Here is a 13,255-nt window from a genome sequence, read left to right on the forward strand (position 1 = left end):
AGATACAGAAGACCATTTATAAGAAAGCAACAGTCAGAAAGTAAAACACAGAGAAAGCCAGCAACATGAAATAAGAAGGTGACACGATCCGCCTTGTAGTGAAATGATACAGAAGTAACAATAAAAAAGAAATATGTTTATATATGAATGTTGTGAACTACTAAATAGAGTTGTTATTGTCTAAAGCCTGTAGGAAACACTGCATTACATTTCAGATGTCTGGATACTTGCCTCGTCTAATTTTCTACACAAACTCTCTTTCACATGTATTATTACAGTGGACTCAGAGAGACACACTGAGGAACAGCCCAAGGCAATCATCTTTGCTGTCTTACTCAGAACTGGGGCCAAGGCGTCAACAGTCTGTTTGACAAGATTTGAAGCAAATCATCACCTTATTAATTATAATATATTATATTGTAATATAATAATCTAAATATATACAAAGCCTTTAATCACTTGTGTCGCATATGTCAGGTCTTTGAAATTAGTAATTTTTACTTCCAACAATTCCCATGATATAAAGTGAAAGTTCAGAAATTTATTCTTCAATAAAATTCTTCTAATTAAAAAAATCGAAAAGATAATTTATGAAGTGATTTAACAATTATTATCATTATTAGATTTTTTTCTACCTAATAGCCTTAAATTGGTGGTAAATCAAGAAACTGAGATTAAGTTTACATGCTGGCTCCCAGGTGTGGAAATATAAAGCAAATTCAATACTCACATGACAAATTATATGAATCCATATATAATTCTCCTAATTCTACAGGTTCTTCTGTAGTAGAAAACAGATGAATCCTATCAGATTGCCTCATGGTGCCACCTAATATGTCATTCTTCCCCAGATTTTTCAAGGTGGACTCATTTATGTTCAAAAATAGATAAACTTGCCTATGCAGCTCTAGGGAGAGCATTATAAGCTTTACTTAGTTCACAGACTATTTGTTTTTCTGGGCTATGGTATTCATTTATTTATTTATTTTTCATTTCAAATTGATGACTATCAGACCGAAAACTTTGAGGATGACCTGAGGTCCATTCACTATGTTGTCTTTAGCATCTCTCCCAACTGTCTAAATTACACTTATCAACACAGGGTCATATCAAGAATTTTCAAGAGTAAATATGCTTGAAATGAACCCACAATAATTTATGGCATTAACATTGAATATCAATATACATTTATATTATAAAGAAAGTTGCTAAGATTAATATCAGGAAAGTAAGAGATCTTACCTAGACCATGCCTATGTGTTGACATTGGCGATAAGACAGTCCAAGTCTTGCTTTTGGGATTGTAACATTCAACAGTGTTTAATGTCTTTAAGCCATCTCGACCTCCGATTACAAAGAGTTTGTCGTCAATAACAGCCACACCAAACTGCAACCTCCTGCCGTTCATCATCCCTGCCTGGATCCATAGATTTGTTCTGAGGTCATATTTCTCTATGGTTGTAGCTCCTGATAAAACATAAAATCAAATAGTCAGCAACTGCTGCTAAACCAACATACAGTGTGCTGAAGGCGGTATACAAGTCAGATGTGCAAACACTCCTGTCACATTTTTCTTTAAAGAGAAGAGTGGCAGAAAAATAAAGGGTGTAGTAATTCTATTACTTTATTTTATCTTCTTGAAAGACACTAATGATCAAAACAGACACAAATGTTCAGCTTGTTTGAATTACACAATGGTATCATGCTACACTATTGATTCAATAGAAATATTGTTCGGCATGACACAATGTTGTCAGTGATTTTAAAATTTCCCAGTACTGTTGTTTGCCATTTTAAAAAATGTATTAGGATCCCAACTTCAAAAAGATTTCTTTCAGAGCCGGGGATTTAGCTCAGTGATTTCGCCGCCTGCTGTGCAAGCGCAAGGAGTTCGATCCCTGGTACAAAAAAAAAAGATTTCTTTCAGCTCTTTTAAATGACAGAACTGCATACACTAGCTGCATAATTTATGAAAGTTAATTGACTAAAATATTACCTTGTTTCTCTTTAAATTTGTCTTAGGTTGTAAATGAATGAAGTCAACTGTAAGAAGTTTAAGCAAGTATTTACTCTGCTTTCTTAATATTTTTCAATGATCTGAAGTATAGCTTAATAGAATTTAGAGATGTAAAATGGTCTTCTTACAAAACATGTTATAACCCCTAAATAAATTACTTTTCTTTACCTAAAATTTTAAATATAAATTTGCAAAATATGATAACTGAATAATAAAACAGAATTTGAAGGAAGAAATAAGCTAAATTTTTAATGAGACTTATTTTAATGTGTTTACTATTCAATTTACATAGAAAATGTCTGCTTAGAACAACTTTGCTAAAATGTACATGATTATAATATAGATAAAAACCAGGAATATTTTAGTGTTTGATCTTACTGGCCATATTCACATTCACCCATTCATCTTCAATGACTAAACATCCATAAAAAAGGAATGGACATTTTTGTGTGTTTTCACTAAAGTACTCTCTCTCTCTCTCTATATATATATACATATACATATACATATATATACATATATACACATATATACATATATACACATATACATATATACATATATATACATATATACACATATATACGTATATACATATATATTTTTTTTAACTTGAAAAGTAATAAAAAATTGCAAATCTAAGGAAACAAGCCTCATGGGACTCATTCATTTGTTAGAACCTAACCATCAATAAACTAAACAAATATAAACATTTTGGTACTATAAGTTTTGCTAAGTAGAAAAACAGATATACATAATTCATGCTGAATATTTATTCATTGGTAGCAAAAAAATAATACTATAGGTACTTCATTGGATGAATTAAATCTGGTTTGTGATCTAAATGAAGGTATAAATTAATTTTTCACATTAATTTGAATTTGAAGTGTTATAAAACTATTACTATATTTAGGCTAACAATAAATTGTCATGTTTAAAAATCACTTATTACCTTTTATGTAACATTTTAAACAAAGGTGCTTAGTTTTATGTGTTAATATATTGTATTTTATACTGAGTACTTTATTCCATTTTGTACAAGTTAAAATAACAGAGTGAACGGTATTGCTGAATATTTTCAAAGTAATTTGAATTCTCAAAGCTGAATAGCACTGTTATTATGAATGCCTAAATTAAAATTAAAAGTAACATGTACATACTTGTCTCTTGTGATTAACGATTGACAAATGATGGAAGAAGAAAAAGTATAGTCTAATTCTTATAAACTCAATCCATTTGATTAATATTTTGCACCTATGGGTGGACAAAAATGTATTTGGAGAAGTGAATTTACTTTACATCCTGTAGATAAGGAGGGGTTGAAGGGAGGGGAGGGAGATGGGGAAAAAATAAGAACCAAGATGGATTATGCAAAGGTGCAAATTTCCAATGATGAATTTCAATATATTGTATACCTTAAATGTACCAATATAATTATATAATATAATAATTTTTAAAAAAGCATAGCAGAAATTCTGAGGTGCAGTTGTGCTCCTCAGAGGAAATCTCTAAGAACAAGTGAAGTTAATGATTACTGAGCAACTGAAGGAATTGTTTATTCATAAGCGAAAAGCACTTGATGTGGATTTCAAAGCCTTATCCAAACAAGCCATATAATTCTTACATCTCAACACATGACAGAACTTTTTACTTTTACACTTTTTACTAACTTCAATTTTCAAAGGTAACCTATTCACTTATTCTAAAGTTGCTATTGCAGATATAGGAGCTCATCTCTGTCTTCCTTTTTTCCAAAACCGAGGCTGCATTAATTTTTTATGAGTGTTTTTAAAAGTCATCTAAAACCTAGTGGCATAAATAACACATGAGGGAATTTTTATATTTGTAGACTTCAACCCATATGGATTGGTGATTTTTCTCATTCGGTCACCATGTGTTGTAAGTATTTTAAATAATTTTAATAGATACGAAGCATAGCATGTACTTCCCCTTTTTTGCAATCAAATGTGTTAATAATAATATTCTTTAAGAATCATCCACACCAGTGTACTTTATTAGTTAACCCCATAAACCTAGTGTTTTCAATGTATCACTTGAAAGAATTCTTACTTGTGAGAATACTGTTATTTTCCTTTATTTATGAAAGTGTATATATCCTTTTGTTCTCTCCTGGGTCAGAGGAAGAACAGAGACATTGAGTAATTTGAGACTTCTTTGTTCCTTAAAATATATTCAGTAACTGTCACTACCTGGATTAAAACAAAGTAGCTGCACTAATAAAAAAAAAAGGACCTCAATGGTGGTGAAGTAATCAATTTAAAGAATATGCAGAGGGAAAATTTATTTAAGACAGTTTACATGGGATTGCTATGATAATGAAACTCACTGGCTATCTTATATTCCTATGAAGTGAAAGAATGACTTTAAGTTGGAGGTCCAATAAAAAAAGTCACAATTTTTAATATGTTGCTGCCATTGCGAATTCTAGCTTAGCATTGTCAGGCTTTCGAACTTATTAAGAAGAGGCAGATTCTTTTCAAATTTGAAACATCCAAAGGGAAATGTGTGCAATGAAGTTATAAAATTTAGATGTACTAAATCAAATACAGAACCACACCTAGTCCTAATGAATTACTGTTAGGAGTTGTTAGATATGCTATAATCTAGACTATTTGTGTCAAAGCATTTGGAGTTGCATTATCTGTTGCAGGGAATTTTTTTCTGTCATTCTGTGAACTATTAATTTGTACAGGAATAATATTATTTTGAAAAATTATCACTATAATTTTATAAAATCTAAAGCAACTTGTGAAGTACCATAACTTAACCGAGTTACTGCATTCAAAGGGAAATGTTACTCTTGGTACATAAAGAATGCAAAATAAAATTAGAGATTTTCAGGTTATATGATATAAAACACTATGTATGCATTTTATATACTTCATTATTTATTTATTGCTATGTGCCCAATGGAGCCTAGTTGCCTAGATACATAGCTATAAATTTTGTTTTTGTATTTCAAATAATTCCTAAAATTATGGAAAATTTCTGTAAAAATAGTCATAATAACAACAAATATTTTGAAATATGTTGTTTAGCACTACTTGACATGCATATATCTTGTTGAAATATTTGTTGAATCAATTTTATGTAAAAATTTTTGAGTAAGAATTGATAAGTAAAACATTAATAGATAGCATTGAATTATACCCAAAATAATATATTTTGTTTTCATTAAACAATTAAAAAGTATTGTTATTATATCAGTTTTGTAAAATAGAAATCAAAATCTTCTAGAATGGAACTGGTGGATCCACAATATTAACCTTAATGTAGAGGCCGTTCTCATAAGTACTTTTCTTTGCCAACTTCTCCCAGTTATAGAAAGAGTTAAATGCAATTAAATATATGCAGTAGGTAGAATTTTGAAAACTCCACATCCTGACATTTCGTGACCTATTTTTGAGAAACTTTAACTATGAGGAAATATCAGTTCACTGATTGTTATACTAAGTGGTATAGCTATGAGGATGTGATGATAACAGGAATGATATGGTTATAATAGGTATATTACCTGAGTGGTCCACATGACATAACCCCTTGAAAATGGAGGGGTTTCTCTACTTAGTGATAGAAAGGAGCAAAAGCTTGCTCTTGCTGGTTAGAAAATTGTGGAAGGCATTAGAAAAATGCAAGAGGACTCTAGGGGCTGAAAATAATTGTTACCTAGCACACAGCAAAGAAACAATGTGTTCATTCTACAGACACAAGGAAAAGAATAGTGACAACATTATGAATGAATTTGGAAAAGAGCCCAAGTTCCATAAGAGGGCACACTCTAGCCAGAAATGGATCCTTTTCAGGTCTTAGAAAATCTAGATCTTCCATCCCAGACTTAGAATTTATGTATATTTGAGATAATAATAGGTGGAATTTGTTTTAAGCCACAGTACTGTGTTTATAGTAATTTGTTACAGCAAGAAGGTAATGTTAGTTCATTGTAATTTGCTTTTTGCAAGGCATATAAAATTTGTTTTTTCATGTTAATAACATAACAAGGAGTTATTAGCTATAATACAAATACAAATGTGAAAGTATTTTTACTCGGAAAAAATGGACACTTTTGTCAAAATATAAACTAGGAAAAAGATACACACACAGTATAATCCTGAATTTATTAGAGGTGTTCATTTAGGCAAATATGATTATTTTAGGGCAAGAGTAACAGGAATTAGCACCTACATTGTATTTTGGCATTACAGATGGGACGATTGGTTCAATGTGCATAATTCAAATATTTAGCAACCTCATTTTTCTTGAGCACAGTACAGAATTAAGTGATAAAAGTTTTTGAACTCACAAAAGAGATGTCACTAAAAGCACCTATGAAGATGATAAAGCTTTTCTATTCAACTCATCAGAAAATGACTCAGATATTCTCATAGTCTTTCTGCTAAAATTTCAATGCAGTATTAATAAACTCAGTTACCAAACATTCAAGGTTTTTTACAAACCCATAAATTAGGATGATCAGAGCACCTGAGGAGAAATATGACAGTTTAACAAAGAACAATCGTTCATGGCCATTAAAATAAAAATCAAATTACACAATGCTTAAAGAACCTCGTAATCCAGCATGGATGATGATCATGATGCAATTAAATCAGTAGGAAAAGGCTAAATTATGTGAGATATATTTTTTAAGTTGTAAATATTGAGAAGCACACTGGAAAAATTTAAAACCAACTAATTTTTCATGACACAAAGATATAAAACAGCAATATTTAAGGAGATATGATTATAATAATTTATTTAATTTTTTATAGAATAAGCATCTCATTCACTTTTGAGCATTCATATATTTCTGAAAAAAATATGGTTGTAGAATAACATTTTTTGCACTCATATAAAATATCATTGCAAAGAAAATATTTTTAAGCACAGATAGAAATCTTTACTTTCTAGGTAATTTTAAAACATTTTATAGTCATCATAATAATTTCATGTGCCAAGTAGAAAAGCAAAACATTTCATATCTTCCCTTTATTAAAAAAGCTTGGAATAGTAATAAACTGATACATCCAATGCCAAATTTTGAAGTAGATGTATACTTTTTTTTTAAATCCAGCATTCTGCTTAATGTTAAATAAAATTCATTGAAATCAAAAAGTATAAAAGAATTCTGAGTTGGCTAAGAACCAAGGGAAAGAAAAATATAGGACAAATGTTATATTATTTGCATTATATGTAGTAATTTATCTCAATAAATAAAAATATTATGTTTAAAATATTAGAAAAACAAAAGATCCCTGGAAGTAGACATATCAGAAAAGCAAAATAATAAACTCAATGAAATTCTTTATAAAAATCATGTAGTTTTCAAAGAGAAGCACATATTAAAATAATACCACTACCAGGGAATTAAGTCAAAATAAAATCTGCAAGTGCCAGTAATACTTGTAGAAAAATTAAAAATGTTACTGAGAATTATTTGAATGGTAAAAATGTTTATATGATGATTGTTGAAATTGTTTTTTATATAATCGTATTTAATATACTAATGCTATTTCACAAGGTATTTATGCAATTATGCAGGGATTACACTGAAAATTCAACTCTATAATATTATTTTACCTCTAATATAGATGAGTACACTTGGGAAAGTACTGTACATTAAAGCATATAGCTATAGAGACTTTGTTTTTTCTTATTGATTAAAGACAAAGCTATGATAATAAATCTGAAGAGAGACCCATCACTCACCCTGATATGTATGAGTATTTAATTATAATAAAGTGGTTGTATGTATCCATGGAAAATCATTATTTTATAAAAATATTAATATAACTCAGTATTCTTTTGAAAAAAACTTGATTACTGCCTCACTACTCTTTCCAGAGTGTACTTAAAATAACCAGCGATGCAAGCACAGCTAAGTTTGCCCCAGAACTCAATTAGACTTATTCACTTCTTGGGGCTCCACATTTATGAATTGGGACAGGAAGAGATTGAGTAAACTGCAAGGGTCATAATCTCAGTCTAAGGTCACTTTCAATGTACTAAAAGATAAAATGCAGGCAATGAATTTTTACTTCTAATTGGGCTTGTGATTAAAGGTTCATAAAAGAAAATTACAAAACCCAGAAGTCACACATTAATTATTAAAAATATATGATTATCAACCACCCAATATAAAATAAGTGGGCAATTGAAATGAATAGGCAAGTCTCAGAGAAGTACAGATAAACAGTAAATACCTTAAAAATGTTCAACCTCTCTGGCATGAGAGAAATGTAAATTAAAACAATATTGAGACTGCATCTTACTTAAGAATGAGTGGCTATCATCAAGAAATCAAACAGTAATAAATGCTGGCAAGGCTGGGAGGAGAAAGGAACACTTTTACTGTACACTGTTACTGGAAATATAAACTAGTAAAACTACTAAGGAAATCAGTATGGAGATTCTTAAAAAAATAAAAATAGAAATTCCATTAGATCCAGCTATTCCCCTTCTGAGTATCTTCAAAAAAGATATAAAGACATAATATTAGAGAGATATGCATGGCCATGTTTCTAACAGCACAGCTTATAATAGCTAAAACTTGAAAGCAGCCTGCATGTGTTTCAACAGATGAATGGATAAAAAAAAATGGTATTAATACCCAATGGAGTACTACTCTGCTATAAAGAAGGATAAATGTTAGTTATCTGAAGGCAAATGGATGCACCTTGAGACCATAATGTTAAGTAAAATAAATCAGACACACGAGTTTAAATATAGCGTGGTTTCTCTTACATGAAAATATCAAAGTATAAAGAAATGATATTAAACAGAGAGATCTTTTGAAAGAGGGAAGGGCTCCAAGATATGGAGGAAGGGGAAAGATATGAGAGGAGAAAGAGATTGAAAAAGATGTGTTTTGTATGTGCACCAACTCACTATGGATGTAGTCATTATGCATCACAAAAGCCTACTAATGAAAAATAGTCACATTAAAAATATTCATAAAAATAAACAACTAAAACCATGGAAACTAAGAACGTAAGCAACAAAACAGAGGGATACATTTCCTTGATAAATAAGAAAATTGTTCAAATCAACAGTAATTATAGAAATATTTAAAAGTGTGCCAATGAAATAAGCAGGCAGTTAATAGAAAATCATTATGAGTAACATGTAATCTCAGAAAATTTACTTAATGTTCCTAGTAATTAATCGTGTTAATTGGATTTCCAAAAAAACTCAGAATATACCTAATTTTGATGTGCACATCAAACCTAAATGGTTGACATTGATGAAAACGAGTTTTTAGAGGGGGTGTGTGTGTGTGTGTGTGCGTGTGTGTGTGTGTTTATAGTAGATTTAGGATTCAGATAAAATTGAATTTTTATGTGTAATTCCTTATGTTTAATGTTTTAATAAAGAAAACAGTTCTGTAGTTTGAATTTAATTCATGATTTTAAAACCAACTTCTGTGTTGCTATGACATCAAGGAAAAGCTATTTTTAAAAAGTAAGCAAAATTTAAACTTAAATCTATGATTGCTATTTATCTACCTTTTTGTTATGAATAGATTATATTTAAAATAACTTATAATAAATGAATACACATATTAAACATTATTGTGAGAACATTTTGTAGTTTAATAAATGTCATTGAATAAAAAACACATGATAAGCTGTTTTTAATTTATGTATCATTTTCATGACTAAGATCATTGTCACAAAGAAGCCATGACCTTACTCTTTGTATTATTATGGAAATACCACAGGTCCCATGTCTTGGTCACTTTCCCCATTACTGAGACACAATACCCAACACATTCAACTTAAGGGAGGAAAGGATTATTTTGGTGCATGGCTTCAGTCCATGGTTGGCTATCTCCAAGGGAGAAAAAGGCACAGTAGAGCAAAAGAAAAGTGGAGGAAAAGATGCTTATTCCATGGTGACCAGAAAGCAGATAAAATTCAGGCACCCCAGAGGGAGATATAGCCATCCACACACCAGGTCCCCCTTCCTAATGGCAAGTCAGCTCTACTGCCCTATAGTCCCATCCTCTTTCAAAATCCTGCCCATGAGTGCATGAGGTTTTCTGGGAGACATTTTTTCATCTAAACCATATGACACTAAAAATTATCTATGTAATATTGATTACAATTATTGTAGCCCTTGTTGAAAACATGGCTACTTGGGAATGGAAACAAAAACATGGATATCTATGACTGCTAAGTTCTAGTATTCCTGATTGTATGACAAAAATACAAATATTTCTAGACTTGCTAGAAAACAATATGAGGTTGCATTAATCTCTACCAAAGCTACAAACTTTTAGAAAACATATTCTTTTCCTTTTTCATAAATGAGCATGCATTCTCAAAAAATTATGCTAATTGTAGCATCTTTGTGACCTATTAGGGTTTATTTCTAAATGAAGGCTTGCATTAATACCACATTAGGTGACCTTATAGTTCTACTTAACTCTGCATCTTTTACTTTTTATAATCTGAGAGCCTTTGCTATGGAATAAATTTAGTTTAGTTCTACAGAGTCACTATGGTTTTTTTTCCACAGAATAGCCACACACTGAAAGATTAAGATCGGGTATTGACAAAACTTATAAAACACATTTAGGCTTATTCTCCCATGAGCCTACAGAAATAAATTTAGTATGGAAAATCATTTATTGTACATTCACCTATTTTCCTTGAATAAAGAATATGGTTTCAGGGGGCTGCAGGTGCGTTTTCTATAAATTCACTGGAGAGGATACAAATAATAATCTAATTTAATAGAGGGGTTTCTTTCCTAACTCTAAACATTGTTAAATAAACTAGTAGTGTAATTTAGTTCTTCCCCTGAGACTCTGGGAAAGTATGGCTCACCTCTTCTATATTTCTCTTAGCCACAACAGTAAGTAGATATCTAATCCAGAAGACAGTTCTTTGTATGTGAAAATTGAACTGGGCTTTGGCTGTCAAGAAGTTATTCAAGGGTTTGAGTTGTTTCTGCAGCTTTGCACAAATTGTTGACCTTGAACTGGAAATCTCCACGATATACTTGGAGTTCAAAGAAAAAGTACTGAAGTGGAACCAAAGTGACTGAATGGGCTTACTGATCCAGGCATCAAGTAGAGCAGTATTGAAAAAGGCAAAGATAAAAAACTAAGGTTTCTTTTATTATAGTGTTTTTCTTCAGAAAATGTCATATAGTATCTTAAAGTTATTTCAACTGTCTAATTGCAAATTGGTAGGAATCTTTGACACAAAGTTGTAATTAATTTCTTCAAGGCATATGATGATTATTATTGAGCTAAATGCCTCCTGAAGTATACAGTTTTCTAATCTGAGAATGAAACTGCTATGCTTCAAAGTTATTGAGAGTGTGGCTTTTCCAGTTAAAGTCAAAGAAGCAAAAATGGGGTCAACATGGTTAATTTCACCTAGATATTCACTGTAGTTTTGTCTTTCACCAATAACAGCAATGTTGAAAAGAGAGACAGATTCAGGATAAAAAGTTGTAGCTACCTCCGTTGAATATTAACAGAAAAATGTCCAGAGTTTATCCATAAAATTAGATCATTTCTTAAATTAAAATATATGAAAATCTAAAAATGTACTCTAAATATGAAAATAAGTCATACATGCTATAATAATAAAATATTCTTAAATTTTTTGTAGTTAACAATTACAGACTTTCAGATCTTTATTTTTTTATTCATATTATTGACATAAATATTTGCTTTGAGCTGTCATGAAATATTTAGATCTATCTTATCAAACAACTTGGCTATTAATGAAACTTAATAATCGATCTCTGGTTACAACAAAGTTATCAATAAAGAAGTAATGAAAACCTATAGAAATAAAGGATCCTTATAGTTCTCCTTCAAATGTCGACTAATCTAGTCACTACAAAAGGGAACAGTCACCCTTCCTATGAGCTTGACATGTCTTCATACTTAGCATTTCTTTCACTAGGCTCCCTTTAGTGTTCACAGCTACCACACATAAAATGATAAATAGAACAGTGTAGTTATGCAATTTTCTTGTTATGTTCTCCACTGTATACTTAAAAGAATATCAATTGAATGATTCTCAGATTTTAACTTGATTTATTCTTTCTTTGAATGTAAATTGTCTATTATAAATGCTTTAATCAAAGTTAGAATGGCTCTCCGCTCAGCTGCTGTAATCCTATGCCTAGGAAAGTGCACTAGGAAAGAGAGTATCCCCACTCAGAATCTTGATTCCCAGTCAGCCAAATAGAGACTGCTGACTTTTCATAGATGTCAGCTTGTAATTAAGGCCTTGTGACATCAGCCCCTTACCCAGACCCTCCAGTTCTATTTGTCTTCATAGTGGCAAGCATTAATGTCTCAAATACGACAGTCTTCACTGTCTTGGTTCTGATATGCATAGCTTTGAGTTAATACTGTTTAGTTAAATAATACCAGGTACCCAGCAAGAGGGTTCACATTTGAATTACCACAATATATTCACTGTAATTTAATACAAATTTAGTTATTAACACTTCAACCCATGTTACTAATTCAGATGTATTCCATGATCAGTAACATCAATTTTTTTTTCAAAGTTTGTAGGTAATTGTTATTAAGTTCATGTACAAGTTTTTTGTTTCTATTTACACACACACATTCAATAATTTAAAAAAGGAACTGGCAAACAAACATACAAGTGCAGAAAAGAAACAGAAAATGATAATATGGCACATGCAACTAGAACAGAATCACACTTTCATCCCTGTTGATGAAGGATTGCTTCTAGAGATTTAACCTCATTCTGTGTTTGGAGCTACAGTAGTAGGCTTCCTGTGGAAGGGCCATGAAATGTGAGTTTGCTTTCAAAGCCTGAAACCATGATTTTAGGTGTTTAAGCAGGTAGAGTATGAGGTTGCTTGTGGTATGACGTGGAAAATATGCTCAGAAGCTGCCTACCCCAGTGGCTGATAAGTTAGATTTGGATCAGATGAATACGGCATTTGGAATCATGAGTTTCCTAGAAATATGGAGTAGACATTTATTTTCTTCCATAACAGGAGTTCTAAAACACAGTTACAGGCCAGACAGTTAAAATTGAAGGCTTTGTGAGTCACCTTGTGAGTTTCATCCTTGCAGCCACAGGGCCATGACAGAGTAAAAGAGCCATAGCAAATAGGTAAATAAAGGAGTAAAGCTCAACAAAACTGTACGGACTTTGAACTGGGAATTTTTTAAAAATGCAAATTTCATGATTAATTTTATTCTTTTAATTTTTT

The 13,255-nt window shown here is 31.0% G+C and overlaps 1 protein-coding gene across 1 annotated transcript in view; it reads right to left on the reverse strand.

Annotated features, from left to right (window-relative positions):
- Klhl1 (kelch like family member 1) overlaps nt 1-13,255 on the reverse strand; it is a 422,969-nt gene that overhangs the window by 80,665 nt on the left and 329,049 nt on the right. The window contains exon 7 of the mRNA XM_004844289.4: nt 1,243-1,467. Coding sequence (XP_004844346.2) covers nt 1,243-1,467 — 225 coding nt within the window. The remainder of the gene's footprint in view (nt 1-1,242; nt 1,468-13,255) is intronic.

The sequence above is a fragment of the Heterocephalus glaber genome, unplaced genomic scaffold (assembly GCF_053883595.1).
Source record: "Heterocephalus glaber isolate CG9 unplaced genomic scaffold, H.glaber_assembly_v1.0 deba00001577, whole genome shotgun sequence".
In the NCBI taxonomy this organism is placed as follows: Eukaryota; Metazoa; Chordata; class Mammalia; order Rodentia; family Bathyergidae; genus Heterocephalus; species Heterocephalus glaber.